The sequence below is a fragment of the Oncorhynchus tshawytscha genome, unplaced genomic scaffold, assembly GCF_018296145.1.
Source record: "Oncorhynchus tshawytscha isolate Ot180627B unplaced genomic scaffold, Otsh_v2.0 Un_contig_4141_pilon_pilon, whole genome shotgun sequence".
NCBI lineage: Eukaryota > Metazoa > Chordata > Actinopteri > Salmoniformes > Salmonidae > Oncorhynchus > Oncorhynchus tshawytscha.
Window position 1 is genome coordinate 133014 of NW_024609499.1, and position 20968 is coordinate 153981.

The window sequence follows — 20968 nt, forward strand, 5'->3', positions numbered from 1 at the left end:
GGAGTAAAACAAACATACAGTCAATAATACAGTAGAAAAAAGAAAAGAAAAAAGTCTATATACAGTGAGTGTAAATGAGGTAAGTTAAGGCAATGAATAGGCCATGGTGGCGAAGTAATTACAATATAGCAATTAAACACTGGAATGGTAGATGTGCAGAAGATGAAAGTATTTCACCTTTATTTATCAGTAGACATGCAAAGGAGCAAGATAAATAAATAAATACAGTATGGGGTTGAGGTATTTACAGACGGGCTATGTACAGGTGCAGTGATCTATATGGCTATAGCTATTAACATTTATAACCAGTTCATCTAGCTAGTGATCTGTAGGAAAGGAGGAGGAGGAAAGATAAACCAAAGTATTGGGGTGTAGCCAGTCTCACTCAATTGTGCTGGCCAGAGAATATCTTTATTACTAAACTGATTAAACACCATGATTTACAGAGTCTGGACAACAGTATGACCATGGAACGGCCGAGACAGGGAGTGACATGCATGAAGAGTCTTTTCTTTTTTGGAGGGTGCTGAGAATGTTGTTGATCAATTTCACCATAGTGCTTAAACCTGTCCACTCCTCTCAGATATGCCAATTGCGCGCCTCCCTATGGGACAACCAATCACTGCCGGTTGTGATACAGTCTGGAATCGAACCAGGGTCTGTAGTGACACCTCTAGCACTGATGCAGTGCCTTAGACTGCTGCGCCACTCAGGAGCCCAAAGGGGGAACAATATATGTGTCACCGGCCTCTAGGAGTGATTGAACTGCCTCATTACGCACATCTGGTTCCCATTCCTCCCTGATTAGTATTGTTATATATGTGCCCGCTGTTACCCATTGTCCTTGTTGATTATTGTTCCAATGGCCGTTGGTCATGTGAGTACCTGTGCGTTGTTGTTTTGGCTTTCGTGCTGCTTGAATTGTGCATGTATGATTACAGGTCTCGTTCCATGTTGTATCATTGTGCACTTGTGTTTTCGGGTCTTGTCCCGTTAGTCATTATCCGGCGCCGACAGAGATGGCCGCCTCGCTTTGCGTTCTTAGGAAACTATGCAGTATTTTGTTTTTATTAATGTATTATTTCTTACACTCTTACCCCAGGAAATCAGAAACAAACATCTCTCTGGTAAGAAGAAGAGTGGGGGTATGCCTTATGATTAACGAGTCGTTGTGTGATCATAACAACATACAGGAACTCAAGTCCTTTTGTTCACCTGACCTAGAATTCCTTACATTCAAATGCCGACTGCGTTATCTACCAACAGAATTGTCTTCAATTATAATCACAGCCGTGTATATTCCCCCCAAGCAGACACCTCGACGGCCCTGAAAGAACTTCATTGGACTCTATGTAAACTGGAAACCTGAGGCTGCATTTATTGTAGCTGGGGAATTTAACAAGGCTAATCTGAAAACAAGGCTCCCTAAATTTTATCAGCATATCGAATGCGTGACCTGGGCTGGAAAAATTCTGGATCATTGCTACTCTAACTTCCGCGACGCATACAAAGCCCTCCCTCGCCCTCCTTTTAGCAAATCTGACCACGAATCTATTTTGTTGCTCCCAGCCTACAGACAGAAACAAAAACAGGAAATGCCCATGCTCAGGCCTGTTCAATGCTGGTCCGACCAATCTGATTCCATGCTTCAAGATTGCTTCGATCACGTGGACTGGGATATGTTCTGGATGGCGTCGGACGACAACATTGATGTATATAATAATTCAGTGAGCGAGTTTATTAGCAAGTGCATCGGTAACGTGGTACCCACGGTGACTATTAAAACCTTCCTCAACCAGAAACCGTGGATTGATGGCAGCATTCGTGCAAAACTGAAAGCGGGAACCACTGCTTTTAATCAGGGCAATGCGACCAGAAACATGACCGAATACAAACAGTGTAGGTATTCCCTCCGCAAGGCAATCAAACAAGCTAAGCGTCAGTATAGAAACAAAGTGGAGTCGCAATTCAACGGCTCAGACACGAGACGTATGTGGCAGGGTCTACAGTCAATCACATCGCACAGACATCGCAATCACACTGCACACTGCCCTAACCCATCTGGACAAGAGGAATACCTATGTAAGAATGCTGTTCATCGATTACAGCTCAGCATTTAACACCATAGTACAATTTGGCTTGTCACCAAAAACACTCACAAACTTTTACAGATGCACAATCGAGAGCATCCTGTCGGGCTGTATCACCACCTGGTATGGCAACTGCTCCGCCCACAATCAGTTTGCCCTCTGGAGTGCCTTATAACTGCCCTCCAGGACACCTACACCACCCGATATCACAGGAAGGCCAAAAAGATCATCAAGGACAACAACCACCCTAGCCACTGCCTGTTCACCCCGCAATCATCCAGAAGGCAAGGTCAGTACAGGTGCATCAAAGCTGGGACCGAGAGACTGAAAAACAGCCTCTATCTCAAGGCCATCAGACTGTCAACTTCTCTGGGATATGTGGGACGGTAGCGGTATGTGGGACGGTAGCGACCTCACCAAGAGCCAGTGAAATTGCAGGGCGCCAAATTCAAAACAACAGAAATCTCATAATTAGAATTCCTCAAACATACAAATATTATACACCATATTAAAGATAAACTTCTCGTTAATCCAGCCACAGTGTCTGATTTCAAAAGGCTTTACGGTGAAAGCACACCTTGCGATTATGTTAGGTCAGCGCCTAGCCACAGAAAAACATAAAGCCATTTTCCAAAGAAGGAGAGGTGTCACAAAATACAGAAATAGCGTTAAGATTAATCACTAACATTTGATGATCTTCACCGGATGGCACTCACAGGACTCCATGTAGACAATAAATGTGTGTATTGTTCGATAAAGTTTATCTTTATGTCCAAACACCTCATTTGAAATTGGTGCGTTATGTTCAGAAATGCATTGTCTCAAACAAACATCCGGTGAAAGTGCAGAGAGCCATATCAAATTACAGAAATACTCATCATAAACATTAATAAAAGATGCAAGTGTTAAACACACAATTAAAGATACATTTCTCCTTAACTTCTCTGCGCACAGATCCCGTTAGTGGGATTAAATTAGACAACATACAGCCACAGTGCTACATAAATAGTCATATTAAACATTCCTGATAATAGAAGTGGCTCACGTGGTTCAAAAGTCTAGAATCTTGATAATCCAACTGCGTTGTCAGATTTAAAAAAGGATTTACTGCGAAAGAATACGATGCGATTATCTGAGGACAGAGCCCCATACCAAAATACTATTTCAACCAGCACAGGCTTAACAAAATCACAAATTGCAATAAAATGAATCGTTCACCTTTGACAATCTTCCTCTGGTTGCAATCCCAAGGCTCATTGTTACACAATGAATGGTCATTTGTTTGATAAAATCCATTTTTATAGCCTTAAAACATACAAATTATTCTATCACTATGTAAGGCTACTATTTAAATGATTTCACTGACAACCTGAATGATTAACAATATTAGGTTGTTGACACATTTGTTTCTTTACATACATAAATGGACACAAAAAAAGGCAGTGTATAACAACATTTCCCATCATACATTGCTTCTGAAATGCTGCCCAAGGCTGTAGCAGAGAAACAGTGGTTATACAAGAAATCCCGTGACTGACTAGAAAGGGACTCAGTGATCTATGATTTATCATGCAGTGGAGAGCATGGTCTTTTGTCCGAGTAGATGTGCAAGCATTGCATTGCATCAACTAATGGTTGCGTGCAAGTCATCCAGATGGCACTATTATGATGTGGTAAACTGAAATATGAAATACCTATCCGGGTGTTGTAAGATCATGGCTGCGGTCCAAACACTTAAAAGACACACCGTCGTCCACTTACCCTCGCCTTATGCCCTTGGGGTATCGCAGTCGCCATTTTGGAAGGTGGTCCAAATTATTAGCCAAGCAAGGGAAGTTTACAACGTAAGACCCTCAGCCCGCGTTTTTAGTCAGCTTTGTGAGTGTACAATTATGTTCACTCCCGGGCCTGAAACTCCCCATAATTCAATTCGCAAAGATTGTACATCCGCTATGAAAAGACGGCGAAAACTTAAAAACATCAATAGAGAAGTCAACATACAAGTGTAAGTCAAAACGAATGCAAATAAGTATAAATCACCCGCAGCCCATGTGTGAGTCAGCAATGTTGTGCAGGAACTCAAACCAGGGTTGACAAGAAATCACCTGACTAAAAACAGAAACCTTCCAAGATCACGTCATGAAGTACAACTTGGCATGTTATAAAACGGCAGCTGCATCGCCCTTGTATATGTATGATACCCAACTCAGCAGGCATTCAAAGGTAAGGACATCTATAAAGTTACTATTACAAGATACAAGCCTGAACCACATTCTTGTTGCATGTTTTCATATAAAAAAAATGGGTGTTCTTTACATTTTGACATTCAAAAATCGAGTATGACAAAGTTTAATATCTGTGACACTTTTGGAAAGACTGCATATGCAGTTTATTTTAGACAAAGCTATATGTAATATGTTTAATGTAACAAGAGTAACTAATGAATACATGTCATGTGTAAATATAGTGATGCTGACATTATGATGAAGGTGTTATGATGTAGGCATTATGCACATTCCTAAAACAGAACTAATATGGACTTAAATATCTAATACACATTCTGTACTTATAAAAGCTGCACTATAAAAGCTCTCTAACCCTTTTAAAACTAAAATCCTTTATTGAAACCATAACAAAGTGTCTTCCCTGCCCCCGTTTCCCTAAAGACTAAGGGATGGGACTGGAGAAATATAACCACTCTCAAATTCATAGACAGGGCTATGGATGGACTGATATCAAATGTATAGTTGTAACCATGTTTTGAGGCTATACAGTGTTTGTTTACATTGTTTACAAACATTTGTGTGAAACAAGCTTTGATTTAATCAGATCAAGCCCTAACCAGTGATGCCCTGCATAGATGATGATTTGGCGGTGTAACTGTTAGAGCTGTCAAATGGTGAGGAGCTGCTCTTGTGAGCATTGTCAGGAAGCCACACCCATCCAGCTCGTGTTACACCTCGATCACACCGACAGGTCTTGTATTTTGGTACACCAGAAGTGCATTCATTTCCAATGGAATTTTTTATTTGACCTTTATTTAACTAGGCAAGTCAGTTACGAACAAATTCTTATTTTTAATGACGGCCTAGGAACAGTGGGTTAACTGCCTGTTCAGGGGCAGAACGACAGATTTGTACCTTGTCAGCTCGGGGATATGAATGCTGCGTTTGCCTTGCAGTATTGTTTTGCAGAGGCAGTTACAGTGCGTTCTATGTGGTGCATATGTTGGAATTACCGAATGTATGCGTCAAAATGTATGGGTAGACGGCTTGATAGAAACTGTATGGGTAGACGGCTTGATAGAAACTGTATGGGTAGACGGCTTGATAGAAACTGTATGGGTAGACGGCTTGATAGAAACTGTATGGGTAGACGGCTTGATAGAAAATGTATGGGTAGACGGCTTGATAGAAACTGTATGGGTAGACGGCTTGATAGAAACTGTATGGGTAGACGGCTTGATAGAAACTGTATGGGTAGACGGCTTGATAGAAACTGTATGGGTAGACGGCTTGATAGAAACTGTATGGGTAGACGGCTTGATAGAAACGGTAGCAGAAGGTGAATGTTGAACTTTTGTTGCACACATATCCAGATGATGATGCTTGTGTCACTTTACGGAACTACTGTCGGTGTGATCAAGCCGTTAGAAGTTCAGAACGAGAAAGTGTAGGCTATATACAAATAATGACAGTCAAATTGAAAATCATTAAACGAAATAATTAGAATTTCTATCAGCCTAATTGAGATGGAGATTACATCTCACATTTCAGTGTTCGAACATATAAGCCTGGCTGCATGGGATTGCTCTTAATGCGACTCTGTGCAGCTAATGGTAAGGTCCGCTTTAATATAATGTGGGGTTATGATACTGGTGGTTTGTCGACACCCTCTTGAGGATAGCGTAAACAAAAAACTTTCTCATTTTGTCTGTCATAGTTGAAGTGTACCTATGATGAAAATTACAGGCCTCTCTCATCTTTTTAAGTGGGAGAACTTGCACAATTGGGGGCTGACTAAATACTTTTTTCCCCCACTGTACACTATATATACAAAAGTATGTGGACACCCCTTCAAATGAGTGGATTCAGCTATTTCAGTCACACACGTTGCTGACAGGTATATAAAATCGAGCAGAAATGAATACATACTGTATATAAACATTGGCAGTAGAATGGCCTTACTGAAGCGCCCAGTGACTTTCAATGTGGCACAGTCATAGGATGCCACCTTTCCAATAAATCAGTTTGTAAAATTTCTGCCCTGCTAAACCTGCCACGGTCAACTGTAAGTGCTGTTATTGTGAAGTGGAAATGTCTAGGAGCAACAATGGCTCGGCCACAAAGTGTTAGGCCACAAAAGCTCACAGAACGGGATTGCCAAGTGCTGAAGTGTGTCGCATGTAAAAAAATATATATATATAATTCAAAAAGGTCTGTCCTCGGTTGCAACACTCACTACTGCGTTCCAAACTGCCTCTGGAAACAACATCCACAAAATAACTATTCGTTGGGAGCTTCATGAAATGGGTTTCCATGGCCGAGCAGCCGCACACAAGCCTAAAATCACAATGCGCAATGCCAAGTGTCGGCTGAAGTGGTGTATGTTTTGTTTTTTGTTTGGCATAAACTGAAACAAAAACGGATTCGAAGACTATTTCTGTTACCGTGGAATTGACCCTCTGGAAATGACTTCATGCACTCCAAGCTGTCTTTTTGTCCTTTCCATGAAACTGTGAGGTTGTATCATAACCTGTAAATGCGTGGAAACCTGATTAAGCCAAACTCTTGTGCATTCCAAGCTTCTCGTAGATGGTGTTGATGAAAATCTCCTAGTAGTTTTTTCCCATACCAATAGCAACACACCACTTTATGGTTGGATCATTCTTGGTAAGATAGTAGAACAGACCAGCAAGGAGGACAAAGATGCCTGTATCAGTTGTTGCATTTATAATGGTCTGTGTACCCTTTTGAAGTGCATTTTTAAGATGAAGGCATACTATTGTCTGCCTCTTCCTAGTCCCATTCCAGCATTCAGACCACAGACTCATCAGTTGTAGCATAGATTCATTGGCATACACCTTCTGTGTTGACATTTTGAAAAACTCCTGTTTGTTATTAGGGTTTCTGAGAAATTCAGAACTTACATGGAAGCTTGGTTGTCTCCCCAACTTTCTTTCAGATGTAATTTCCTTGCTTCTCTCTTGTTCAGTCTTTTAGACTCTTTGTATGTGTCCCACACATTATGGATTCTATTGAAACTTTTCAACTGGTGTTCTACCCAAGACAGTAAGACACTGAGATATTTACCAAATGTAGAAACTTGGTGGGTAGGCAAGGAATGGACAATGACAGCTCTGTCAATAGTGTTTCCTTTATTTTGGAGGTTATCTGTAGATAACAGCTATTTTTTAATTTTTTTGTAGACAAAATGTAAGACTGAAAATGTAGCTTCAGTTCTGTAAGACCACACTTATTTCTACAGATCAACATCAGACTTCTCTCTACAGATCAACATCAGACTTCTCTCTACAGATCAACATCAGACTTCTCTCTACAGATCAACATCAGACTTCTCTCTACAGATCAACATCACACTTCTCTCCTCTACAGATCAACATCACACTTCTCTCTACAGATCAACATCAGACTTCTCTCTACAGATCAACATCAGACTTCTCTCTACAGATCAACATCAGACTTCTCTCTACAGATCAACATCACACTTCTCTCCTCTACAGATCAACATCACACTTCTCTCTACAGATCAACATCAGACTTCTCTCTACAGTTCAACATCACACTTCTCTCCTCTACAGATCAACATCACACTTCTCTCTACAGATCAACATCACACTTCTCTCTACAGTTCAACATCACACTTCTCTCCTCTACAGATCAACATCACACTTCTCTCTACAGATCAACATCACACTTCTCTCTACAGTAACATTTCATGTTTATCCAACAGAGACGCTGATTGTTCCGGTTGGGAACACTAGACCTGGGAAGAACTTGACAGCGCTCCAAAACCCAAACATGACCGGTGAGAACTTACTCTACATTTCTCTGTATGTAGGCTACAAGAAGACAGAGATGGAAACTTATGAATACATTTACAAAAATGTGTTTAGTTTTTTATGGGTTTGCACCAAATAATTATGCTTTGTTAAATTATTAATATATTTTAATTAAATTAATGCATGATTGTAGCTTCATTTATGGATAATGTCATTGTTAATTTGGTTACAGTTAATATTCTATAGATCATCAATGTAGGTCTAAGTTATGTGAGACTGAACATGTTTAGTAGCTGTTCTGTAAGGTGACCAAACAGAAAGAACATCAACACCAGACTTCTTTCTACAGTAACAACATTTCCTTCTTATCCAACAGAACAAAATAAAAAGGTCCGGATTGTTCTGGTTGGGAAGACTGGAGCTGGGAAGAGCGCAACAGGAAACACCATCCTGGGGACAAAAGCTTTTAAATCCAAAATGGCCTTTATTTCTGTGACATCAACATTGGATAAGAAAAAAGGAGAGATGAGAGGGCAAAGTGCAGCTGTTATCGACACACCAGGCTTGTTTGAAACAAAGTTAACACGAGATAAGGCACTGAAAGAGATATCACAGTGCCTGCTTTTCTCCGCTCCTGGTCCCCATGTGTTCCTGGTTGTTCTCAAGCTGGGAAGATTCACTGAAGAGGAACAGAAAACTGTGGAGATGATTCAGACATTATTTGGTGATGAAGCATCCAAATACACCATGGTTCTCTTCACACATGGAGACCTTCTTGATGGTGTAACAATAGAAGACTTCCTGCATGGAAATCCAGATCTGGAACGTTTAATTGCCAAATGTAATGGGGGATATCATGTCTACAAAAACAAAGATCAGAATCCCTCCCGGGTCACTGAGCTGCTTGAGAAGATTAACATGATGGTGAAGATGAACGGAGGAAGATACTACACCACTGAGATGTTCCAAGAGGCAGAGAGAGAGACTGAACAAGAGAAAGAGAGGATCCTGAAAGAGAATGAAGAGCTGAGATGCAGAGAGATGGAGGAACTCAAGGCAAAGTTTGAAGGAGAAAAGCTGACGAGGAACCAAGAAGGTGAAGCTAGAGAGCAAGCTGAAAATGTAGTTTTAGTTCTGTAAGATCATACTTATTTATACAGATCAACATCACACTTCTCTCCTCTACAGATCAACATCACACTTCTCTCCTCTACAGATCAACATCACACTTCTCTCCTCTACAGATCAACATCACACTTCTCTCCTCTACAGATCAACATCACACTTCTCTCCTCTACAGATCAACATCACACTTCTCTCCTCTACAGATCAACATCACACTTCTCTCCTCTACAGATCAACATCACACTTCTCTCCTCTACAGATCAACATCACACTTCTCTCCTCAACAGATCAACATCACACTTCTCTCTACAGATCATTATCACACTTCTTTCCTCTACAGACCATTATCACACTTCTCTCCTCAACAGATCAACATCACACTTCTCTCTACAGATCAACATCTGTTACTGTAATTTAATTATGCCAATGTGCTTTCATTAATTGAAAGCCCTTAATCTATTTTATGGGAATTTGTAAGATTTCTTGTTTGCATAAAATAGACGCAGACCAGTCTTTCAATAATAGGTAATAGAATTTATTATCGGAGCGCGCTCCCACTTAATAACGTGCAGCAGTTTATATACAGATAATGACGTCATTTCATTGCTTTAACAGAATCCCCCTCCCCCTCCTCTCGACCGGGACAAAGGTGAAAAGTTCATTCTAACTTACTAACATACCCTCAGATAACTTTTGACCCCTCAACATTATCGACCACCACTGATTTGACAGTTTTAATTAACAGAAAACCTAGGAATGCACTCACTGCCTTATCTAAAAACCCCAGAGCCATGTTTCTGTAGGTTCAACCATAGGCTAACGACCTTATGTGTTTTCACAGTCCACAACCCATTCGTTTCTTCCTAGTTGGAATGGTGTTCATTAACTTTTTATTACTCCTTGTCCGTGTCACACAATCCCTTCTTATGAACTCATATTGTTAATCACTTATAAAACAGAGTATAAGTTTACTTAGTTACAATTCTATTTAAAATGGGGATATTGTTTATTCATTTATCCATAATAAATTCAACATCACACTTCTTTCCTCTACAGATCAACATCACACTTCTCTCCTCTACAGATCAACATCACACTTCTCTCCTCTACAGATCAACATCACACTTCTCTCCTCTACAGATCAACATCACACTTCTTTCCTCTACAGATCAACATCACACTTCTTTCCTCTACAGATCAACATCACACTTCAATCCTCTACAGATCAACATCACACTTCTTTCCTCTACAGATCAACATCACACTTCTCTCCTCTACAGATCAATATCACACTCCTTTCCTCTACAGATCAACATCACACTTCTCTCCTCTACAGATCAACATCACACTTCTCTCCTCTACAGATCAACATCACACTTCTCTCCTCTACAGATCAATATCACACTCCTTTCCTCTACAGATCAACATCACACTTCAATCCTCTACAGATCAACATCACACTTCTCTCCTCTACAGATCAACATCACACTTCTTTCCTCTACAGATCAACATCACACTTCTTTCCTCTACAGATCAACATCACACTTCTCTCCTCTACAGATCAACATCACACTTCTTTCCTCTACAGATCAACATCACACTTCTCTCCTCTACAGATCAACATCACACTTCTCTCCTCTACAGATCAACATCACACTTCTCTCCTCTACAGATCAACATCACACTTCTCTCCTCTACAGATCAATATCACACTCCTTTCCTCTACAGATCAACATCACACTTCTCTCCTCTACAGATCAACATCACACTTCTCTCCTCTACAGATCAATATCACACTCCTTTCCTCTACAGATCAACATCACACTTCTTTCCTCTACAGATCAACATCACACTTCAATCCTCTACAGATCAACATCACACTTCAATCCTCTACAGATCAACATCACACTTCTCTCCTCTACAGATCAATATCACACTCCTTTCCTCTACAGATCAACATCACACTTCTCTCCTCTACAGATCAACATCAATCTTCACTCTACAGATCAACATCACACTTCTATCTACAGATCAACATCACACTTCTCTCCTCTACAGATCAACATCACATTTCTCTCCTCTACAGATCAACATCACACTTCTCTCCTCTACAGATCAACATCAATCTTCACTCTACAGATCAACATCACACTTCTATCTACAGATCAACATCAAACTTCTATCTACAGATCAACATCACATTTCTCTCCTCTACAGATCAACATCACACTTCTCTCCTCTACAGATCAACATCAATCTTCACTCTACAGATCAACATCACACTTCTATCTACAGATCAACATCACACTTCTCTCCTCTACAGATCAACATCAATCTTCACTCTACAGATCAACATCACACTTCTATCTACAGATCAACATCAAACTTCTATCTACAGATCAACATCACATTTCTCTCCTCTACAGATCAACATCACACTTCTCTCATCTACAGATCAACATCACACTTCTATCTACAGATCAACATCACACTTCTCTCTACAGATCAACATCACACTTCTCTCTACAGATCAACATCACACTTCTCTCTACAGATCAACGTCACACTTCTACAGTAACATTTCATGTTTATCCAACAGAGACGCTGATTGTTCCGGTTGGGAACACTAGACCTGGGAAGAACTTGACAGCGCTCCAAAACCCAAACATGACCGGTGAGAACTTACTCTACACTTCACTGTATGTAGGCTACAAGAAGACAGAGATGGAAACTTATAAATATAAAAAACAAAACTAATTTACAAAAATAAGTTTAGTTTTTTTATGGGTTTGCACCAACTAAAATGTTTTTTAAATTATTGATAAAATTTCATAAACTGAATCTATGATGGTCGCTTAATTTATGGATAATGTCATTGCTAATTTGGTTACAGTTTATATTATATAAACCATCAATATCTAAGAAGCAATGTGAGACTGAACATGTTTAGTAGCTGTTCTGTAAGGTGACCAAACAGAAAGAACATCAACACCAGACTTCTTTCTACAGTAACAACATTTCCTTCTTATCCAACAGAACAAAATAAAAAGGTCCGGATTGTTCTGGTTGGGAAGACTGGAGCTGGGAAGAGCGCAACAGGAAACACCATCCTGGGGACAAAAGCTTTTAAATCAAAAATGTCCTCTACTTCTGTGACATCAACATGTGAAAAGAAAAGAGGAGAGGTGGGAGGGCAACATGTAGCTGTCATCGACACACCAGGCTTGTTTGACACCAAGTTAACACAGGAGGCGGCACTGAAAGAGATCTCACAGTGCCTGTTTTACTCCGCTCCTGGTCCCCATGTGTTCCTGGTTGTTCTCAAGCTGGGAAGATTCACTGAAGAGGAACAGAAAACTGTGGAGATGATTCAGACATTATTTGGTGATGAAGCATCCAAATACACCATGGTTCTCTTCACACATGGAGACCTTCTTGATGATGTAACAATTGAAGACTTCCTGCATGGAAATCCAGATCTAGAAAGTTTAATTGCCAAATGTAATGGGGGATATCATGTCTTCAAAAACAAAGATCACAATCCCTCCCAGGTCCCTGAGCTCCTTGAGAAGATAAACAAGATGGTTGAGATGACTGGAGGAAGTCATTTCACCACTGAGATGTTCCAGGAGGCTGAGAGAGTGATTGAAGAGGAGAAGAACAGGATCCTGAAAGATAACGAAGAGCAGAGACGCAGAGAGATGGAAGAACTGAAGGCAAGGTTTGAAGGAGAACGTCTAAAAGAAGAAGTAGAGAAGCTGAAGAGAAAACAGGAAGGTGAAGCTAGAAAGAACGCTGAGAATACAAACCGCTTAAGGACAGGTGCCGGAATCGGAGCGATTGTGGGAGTAGTTGGAGGCCCAATCGGTATGGCAGTTGGTGCAGCATTGGGAGCTTCAGTGGGAGCTGTAGTAAATGCATGTAAATTTCAATGAGAGTCCATAGCTAACAGTGCTGTACCTTCTACAAGTTGTTTGACTTTATTACTTGATATTTAAAGCTTCCTCTATATACACCAAGTATACCAAACATATACCAACCAAGCTCTTCAGCCAAGCTAGAGAACACCAGACATGAATTCACAATTTACAGGATAGGACGCTTGCACATGTATACTAGTCGTAACTACTTACAGCATGAACATAAAGATAGATCTGGGTATTATACTAGTCGTAACTACTTACAGCATGAACATAAAGATAGATCTGGGTATTATACTAGTCGTAACTACTTACAGCATGAACATAAAGATAGATCTGGGTATTATACTAGTCGTAACTACTTACAGCATGAACATAAAGATAGATCTGGGTATTATACTAGTCGTAACTACTTACAGCATGAACATAAAGATAGATCTGGGTATTATACTAGTCGTAACTACTTACAGCATGAACATAAAGATAGATCTGGGTATTATACTAGTCGTAACTACTTACAGCATGAACATAAAGATAGATCTGGGTATTATACTAGTCGTAACTACTTACAGCATGAACATAAAGATAGATCTGGGTATTATACTAGTCGTAACTACTTACAGCATGAACATAAAGATAGATCTGGGTATTATACTAGTCGTAACTACTTACAGCATGAACATAAAGATAGATCTGGGTATTGCACATTTGAGAGCACAGAATTGAATAGTTCCCTCAGTAAAGGTGAAAGTTAAGTGTATTTCTGCCTGTCAAGCTAAAAAGCTATATGCTACTGTAAGATTAATTTACAGTCACAGCTCACATTGCTGTCTCAGAAGCATGATGAATGGAGATGAACTATTTAACTATTGTTATTCATGTCATAGTTATTTCATCACACAATAAAATGAAGGTCCACTGAAAATTCCTCCCTATCTCCTTAACTGCTTCCTTTCCTTGCTATAATCTAACTAGTACAGGGCATAGGGAGATGGAGATACAAGGTATGCAAAGGGAACATTGGACAATATAATGTATTTAGCTGGATAGAACCCCACTGGACTATTTACACTGAACACTTGGAGAAAGACATCTATATGGTCTTCTTACTGTAGAAACAAGTCATGAGAGATGGAAAGAATTGTGTTACACCACAAGGCACATTCAAAGGAAGACTGCAGATGTAAATTAGATGTTAGCTAAATCATTGAAACGCATCACCACTTCTCACTTCGGAGACTTGTGTTTTGTCGTGCATTGTACCTGTTCAACTACATTTAATAGATATATTTTACTGTCATTGTAGCCTACATTTAAGAATGATACTTGTATGTGAATATTTAGCTGTTTTGTGATCACTGGAAAAGGGGGTTGTAATTGAGTTACATTTTTTTAGGAGTAACAGACTCCTGATAAAGATGTGAGGCACTCACAAATCAAGTGTTACCTATACATATAGGTAACACTCACAATGGACACATTTCAGCCATCAAGCAGTTGTCATAATGTAATTGTTTACTTAATCCATGTGTTAATTCTGTTTAGTCTTAGTCTTAGGACCTCACAGAACCATGGTTCTTCATAATTGAAAAAAAGCCTCATTATCCTCTATGCACCACAATCTATGTATTCCCTCATGTTGCATAAACTTAGAAACTTGATGCATTACGGATGCATTAAGTCAACAGGGAGGGAAATTAGTTCCAATGCAAAGACATTTTCTATAAAATCATGTGACTTAGGCTGCTAAATCACACTCGAAGAGATGGCAGCATAACAGGAAGGAGAGACCTAAAGGAGAGGTAACATTTCTGAGGAAGAGGTGAGAAATATATATGGTTGTCACGAGAATTTTTATCCCAATGTTGTGAACTCAACCATCACTTAAGCTTTGAATAATTCCCAGGGGTTGTAAATACCTGGTTAATGAAGAATTAGACAAAGTCCCAGTCTGCAATAGGTCAGAAATTTATTCAGAGAACGTTCTGAAAATCATACAATGCACATTTGGTAATATACCTCACATTTGGTCATCAATGCCCCTCCTCTTCTCCTAACCCTATCAATACCTTTTACAAGTATTCTCCTACACATCCATTGCTTATCATATCCTGCCACATGTTACACAATCTACTGCGAACCTAACGGCTTCTCTCCCCCCTGGGTAGGGAGACCTCTTTCCCTGTTATCAGTTTCACAGTGGTCACAAGTTGTCTGCCACAGTTCCTTATCTGTTAACAGTTCCTTTTTTCCTATGCACACACTGTCTCTCCTATACTGCTAAATGGAAAAGTCTTAACTTGTCCTATGCACACACTGTCTCGCCTATACTGCTAAATGGAAAAGTCTTAACTTGTCCTATGCACACACTGTCTCGCCTATACTGCTAAATGGAAAAGTCTTAACTTGTCCTATGCACACACTGTCTCGCCTATACTGCTAAATGGAAAAGTCTTAACTTGTCCTATGCACACACTGTCTCTCCTATACTGCTAAATGGAAAAGTCTTAACTTGTCCTATGCACACACTGTCTCGCCTATACTGCTAAATGGAAAAGTCTTAACTTGTCCTATGCACACACTGTCTCGCCTATACTGCTAAATGGAAAAGTCTTAACTTGTCCTATGCACACACTGTCTCGCCTATACTGCTAAATGGAAAAGTCTTAACTTGTCCTATGCACACACTGTCTCGCCTATACTGCTAAATGGAAAAGTCTTAACTTGTCCTATGCACACACTGTCTCGCCTATACTGCTAAATGGAAAGTCTTAACTTGTCCTATGCACACACTGTCTCGCCTATACTGCTAAATGGAAAAGTCTTAACTTGTCCTATGCACACACTGTCTCGCCTATACTGCTAAATGGAAAGTCTTAACTTGTCCTATGCACACACTGTCTCGCCTATACTGCTAAATGGAAAAGTCTTAACTTGTCCTATGCACACACTGTCTCGCCTATACTGCTAAATGGAAAAGTCTTAACTTGTCCTATGCACACACTGTCTCGCCTATACTGCTAAATGGAAAAGTCTTAACTTGTCCTCTGCACACACTTTCTCGACTATACTGCTAAATGGAAAGTCTTAACTTGTCCTATGCACACATTAAAGAATTCTCGTCTTATGTTCCAATTTCAGAACATTTCCTACCTGCAGCAACACTGGCGGATATTGCTGGAAATACCAGTAAAAACACTGTACCTCCATTGCATCTCCAAACAGCAGGGACCTTCCCATTTGGCTCTGTTCAAAAGTAGTGCAAAATATAGGGAATAGAGTGTCATTTCAGACACAACCAGTCAGTCAGTCTCAACAGGAACAATCAGCCTTATAAAACCAAGAGTGCAGCATACAGTAATGGTGTGTCACAAAAAGGTATCTATTGTTGGGTTAGCTGTCACTCAAACTTTAACTGATTAACATTCTGACATGTCTTAAATAGTATGTTGTTCAGCCAGAGTCCACCTAGTGTCTTCTCACTGTCACTAGAGTCCTCCTGTCCTGCCTATATTCACATTACTGAATGTTAAGAGTAGTACTGAAGTTACACATATATACACTGTGTAATATACTGCATTGTGTGGGGAGATATAGGTAACAAGTTACAGTATTGGGTTGTGGGTATAATCATCCAAGGAACTCTGAACAAATTCCTCAGATAATTGTTATACTAACATGTTTTCAATACCAATTATTAGTAGACATATTGGTTATTAGTCAACTTGCTTTTGTCTTGATTCGTTTTCTACTGATTAATAACAGGATCTAACAAATGCGGTTTGAAATGACCAAATGATTTAAATGGAACACAATGTACTATGAGTATTGTGCAAGTTGGCATATGTTCTTATTCAATTCAAAATAAACATAGATCTTTTTCTACTCCGAAGTATTGTTGCGTTGTGTTATTCTGAATTGTGTCCATACTTTTTTTTATTAGTCATCTCAGGGATCATACTCATTCATGTACAGTACCAGTCAAAAGGTTGCACACACCTACTCATTCAAGGGTACTTCTTTATTTGTACTATTTCTACAATGTGGAATAATAGTGAAGACATTAAAACAATGAAATAACACATACAGTTGAAGTCGGAAGTTAAAATACACTTAGGTTGGAGTCATTAAAACTCGTTTTTCAACCACTCCACAAATTTCTTGTTAACAAACTATAGTTTTGGCAAGATAGTACAAGGACATCTACTTACTTTGTGCATGACACAAGTAATTTTTTTCATATTTGTTTACAGACAGATTATTTCACTGTATCACAATTCCAGTAGGTCAGAAGTTTACATACACTAAGTTGACTGTGCCTTTAAACAGCTTGGAAAATTCCAGAAAATTATGTAATGGCTTTAGAAACTTCTGATAGGCTAATTGACATAATTTGAGTCAATTGGAGGTGTACCTGTGGATGTATTTCAAGGCCTACCTTCAAACTCAGTGCGTCTGGAAAACAAGTTTTAATGACTCCAACCTAAGTGTATGTAAACTTCTGACTTAAAATGTACATCTAAAGCACATACACACTGAAAACAGACTTCCATCTCCAAACAGGACTGAATTATGAATGTACTCTGTAGCTAACCACTCCTGGTATGTCTTCATATAACGAATAGTTTTAAAGGTTTCATTGTTGCCTTTCTGGAACAATCTGACACTGGTGAATAAAATGTAGGCTACTTGATGCCTTTAAAACATTGCTTTTCCATTTTCCCACTTTTTTTGACCAAATATGAACATCTTTTTTATTCACATTTTGTACACTTGATTTGAGTTTTGCCACTTTTTACGCCATACTTTTGATCATTTCAGTGCAAAGTGTCTTTTGTGCAAAACCCAATACACAGTAAGTCAAGTATTTAACTCACAATCAATTAAAAAATAACAGGAAGGCATCTTGTAAAAAAATATTCTAGTCTATACAAAATGAAGTACTTTCATAGTACTGATTGTTATTTATTTTAACTGAGAACACATTCTCATTTACAGCAACAACCAGGGGAATAGTTACAGGGGAGAGGAGGGGGGTGAATGAGACCGTTGTAAGCTGGGGATGATTAGGTGACCATGATGGTATGAGGGACAGCTTGGGAATTTAGCCAGGAGACCAGGGTTAACACCCCTACTCTTAGGATAAGTGCCATGGGATCTTTAATGACCTCAGACAGTCAGGACAACTGTTTAACGTCCCAGCCGAAAGATGGCACCCTACACAGAGCAGTGTCCCCAATCGCTGCCCTGGGGAATTGGGATATTTTTTAGACCAGAGGAAAGAGTGCTTCCTACTGGCCCTCCAACACCACTTCCAGCAGCATCTGGTCTCCCATCCAGGGACCAACCAGGACCAACCCTGCTTAGCTTCAGAAGCAAGCCAGCAGTGGGAGGCAGGGTAGTATGCTGCAACCAGGACCAACCCTGCTTAGCTTCAGAAGCAAGCCAGCAGTGGGAGGCAGGGTGGTATGCTGCAACCAGGACCAACCATGCTTAGCTTCAGAAGCAAGCCAGCAGTGGGAGGCAGGGTGGTATGCTGCAACCAGGACCAACCCTGCTTAGCTTCAGAAGCAAGCCAGCAGTGGGAGGCAGGGTGGTATGCTGCAACCAGGACCAACCATGCTTAGCTTCAGAAGCAAGCCAGCAGTGGGAGGCAGGGTGGTATGCTGCAACCAGGACCAACCCTGCTTAGCTTCAGAAGCAAGCCAGCAGTGGGAGGCAGGGTGGTATGCTGCAACCAGGACCAACCCTGCTTAGCTTCAGAAGCAAGCCAGCAGTGGGAGGCAGGGTGGTATGCTGCAACCAGGACCAACCCTGCTTAGCTTCAGAAGCAAGCCAGCAGTGGGAGGCAGGGTGGTATGCTGCAACCAGGACCAACCCTGCTTAGCTTCAGAAGCAAGCCAGCAGTGGGAGGCAGGGTGGTATGCTGTAACCAGGACCAACCCTGCTTAGCTTCAGAAGCAAGCCAGCAGTGGGAGGCAGGGTGGTATGCTGCAACCAGGACCAACCCTGCTTAGCTTCAGAAGCAAGCCAGCAGTGGGAGGCAGGGTGGTATGCTGCAACCAGGACCAACCCTGCTTAGCTTCAGAAGCAAGCCAGCAGTGGGAGGCAGGGTGGTATGCTGCTGGCAATAACAACAACTATAAGGAAGAAAATATGACTGTAAAATAGTGTACATATTATTAACAAATGTGTATATTTCATTATTTGTACGTGTTTGTAAGCACTATAAGCATTACAATTTTAAACAATTGACATGAAAGAAGTAAAGTAACATTTATACACATTTACAATGTTTTTTTCATCAAAGTTTAGTCAACATAAATACTTAAGCAAACAAGTTGTTTTCTGTAGGCTTTGTAAGACAGCCATTTGCAATATGCAAGCATATTTAAAAAAAAGAAGATTTTTTTCCCAGCAATAGTGGGTGTAGTAGTAAGAGCCACCGTGATATGACTATCAAGGTTGTTCAAGTAGTTAGCAGAATAGAATAATTGAGAAATTTAACAAGGTCGTTCCCTCTGAAGACTGATTTTACATGGTGCATGATGTTTGAAAGGTTCAGTCATCTGTAAATGTTCTTATGTGTACAATAACAATTTCATGGACTGTGTCATTACTGAGGGACTGACATAGTATAGAGTATAGGCAGTTCATAATCCATTTAATGCATTCTAATGATGTTGTCATGGTTCCACCTGTCAGCAGAGGGCGGCAGAGACCGTCCTGGTGACAACCACACTCTAGTGTGTCCTATTTACTCATAATGATTTCCCTGTTAAGGTAGCTGTGTTTTCTGTTGGTGTTTGCAGAAGCTGGAAGAGTTTTTTCCCAGTGTTACTGTGATCCTTTGTTTACTGTTTCTCAGTGAAGTATTATGTTGATTCTTAATCACTGATTCCTCGTATGGTCTCTTCTCTGCGCCTGGGTCCAAGCTCACCATGACACAGAAGTCAAATAGAGTCTTACGTCTTTGTTATTTTACCACAGAAAAAAATGCCTGTGACAAAGAGAAATGGCAACATTTTTCAACTTCATATTCCTCTCCAGCACCAACCCAACATCAACATCTGTGAAAATGGTTCTGTTTTGTCGTAAAAATAGAGGAAGAAATTGTTTCCAATGACATTGATAAAATCACAGGATGCACACTGATGATGTCACTCTCTCTAAACAGTCCATAGGCTTACATCTGCAATAGCCAACTCTCTCTTAAATAACAACTGTACTTACAATGAGAGACAGAACCGTACAGCTGATAGTCAACTAATGTTTTATATGGTCTTTAACAGCTGACTATGACTGCCGCTCTCCACTGACTTCTACATATATTTTAAGTTTTCTATATTGTAGACTGTAGAATGCAAGTGTCATTAAAACTGACCATGGCCATTTACCGTGGCAAATTAAGGGGATGAATCATATTATTCCAGCCACTAGACGGCACTTGAAATTAAACCATGAAAAAACTTTGAAGTTATTCTTGAAGCACAGACAGAGGGTGAAAGTTGGCCTTGATGGAAAAAGACCTTGAGAGACATACTACCTGGTAACACTGGAGGGCAGTCAAAGAACAGTAGACATTAACTCTTATCTCCTCTCACAATTTACAGGACAGGATGTTCAGAAATGTCCTTTAGCATTACTACTAACAGCATGAACATAGGTTTTGCTTGTGACTCTCAGTGACGACCATAAAGGTCGACCTGGGTATGGCTCACTTTGGGGTCCAGAATGTTAAACCTCTTATCGGGAGCATTATGAATGACGAAACACAAATAGTTCATATTAATTTCATAATTACAGGTAAC

The 20968-nt window shown here is 40.1% G+C and overlaps 1 protein-coding gene and 1 long non-coding RNA gene across 2 annotated transcripts; one reads left to right on the top strand and one right to left on the bottom strand.

Annotated features, from left to right (window-relative positions):
• The first annotated feature begins 7948 nt into the window (after nt 1-7948).
• Nucleotides 7949-14384, top strand: LOC112234795 (GTPase IMAP family member 8). Its single transcript, XM_042315545.1, has 4 exons — nt 7949-8138; nt 8489-9208; nt 11837-11911; nt 12274-14384. The coding sequence occupies exons 1-4, from the start codon at nt 8132-8134 to the stop codon at nt 13170-13172; spliced, it is 1701 nt and encodes a 566-aa protein (XP_042171479.1). The 5' UTR covers nt 7949-8131; the 3' UTR covers nt 13173-14384.
• LOC121844973 lies at nt 12792-15312 on the bottom strand. Its single transcript, XR_006082251.1, has 3 exons — nt 15077-15312; nt 13047-13143; nt 12792-12905 (listed from the first exon to the last, which is right to left on the bottom strand). It is a non-coding gene; the product is annotated as an uncharacterized LOC121844973 (long non-coding RNA).
• Nucleotides 15313-20968: the final 5656 nt, after the last annotated feature.

What these genes read in the sequence shown, in the direction of transcription:
- LOC112234795 (XM_042315545.1), top strand. An exon ending in GCTGACGAGGAACCAAGAAG is followed by an intron (nt 9,209 to 11,836) that starts GTGAAGCTAGAG and finishes TTTATCCAACAG; the next exon opens with AGACGCTGATTGTTCCGGTT. An exon ending in CCAAAACCCAAACATGACCG is followed by an intron (nt 11,912 to 12,273) that starts GTGAGAACTTAC and finishes CTTATCCAACAG; the next exon opens with AACAAAATAAAAAGGTCCGG.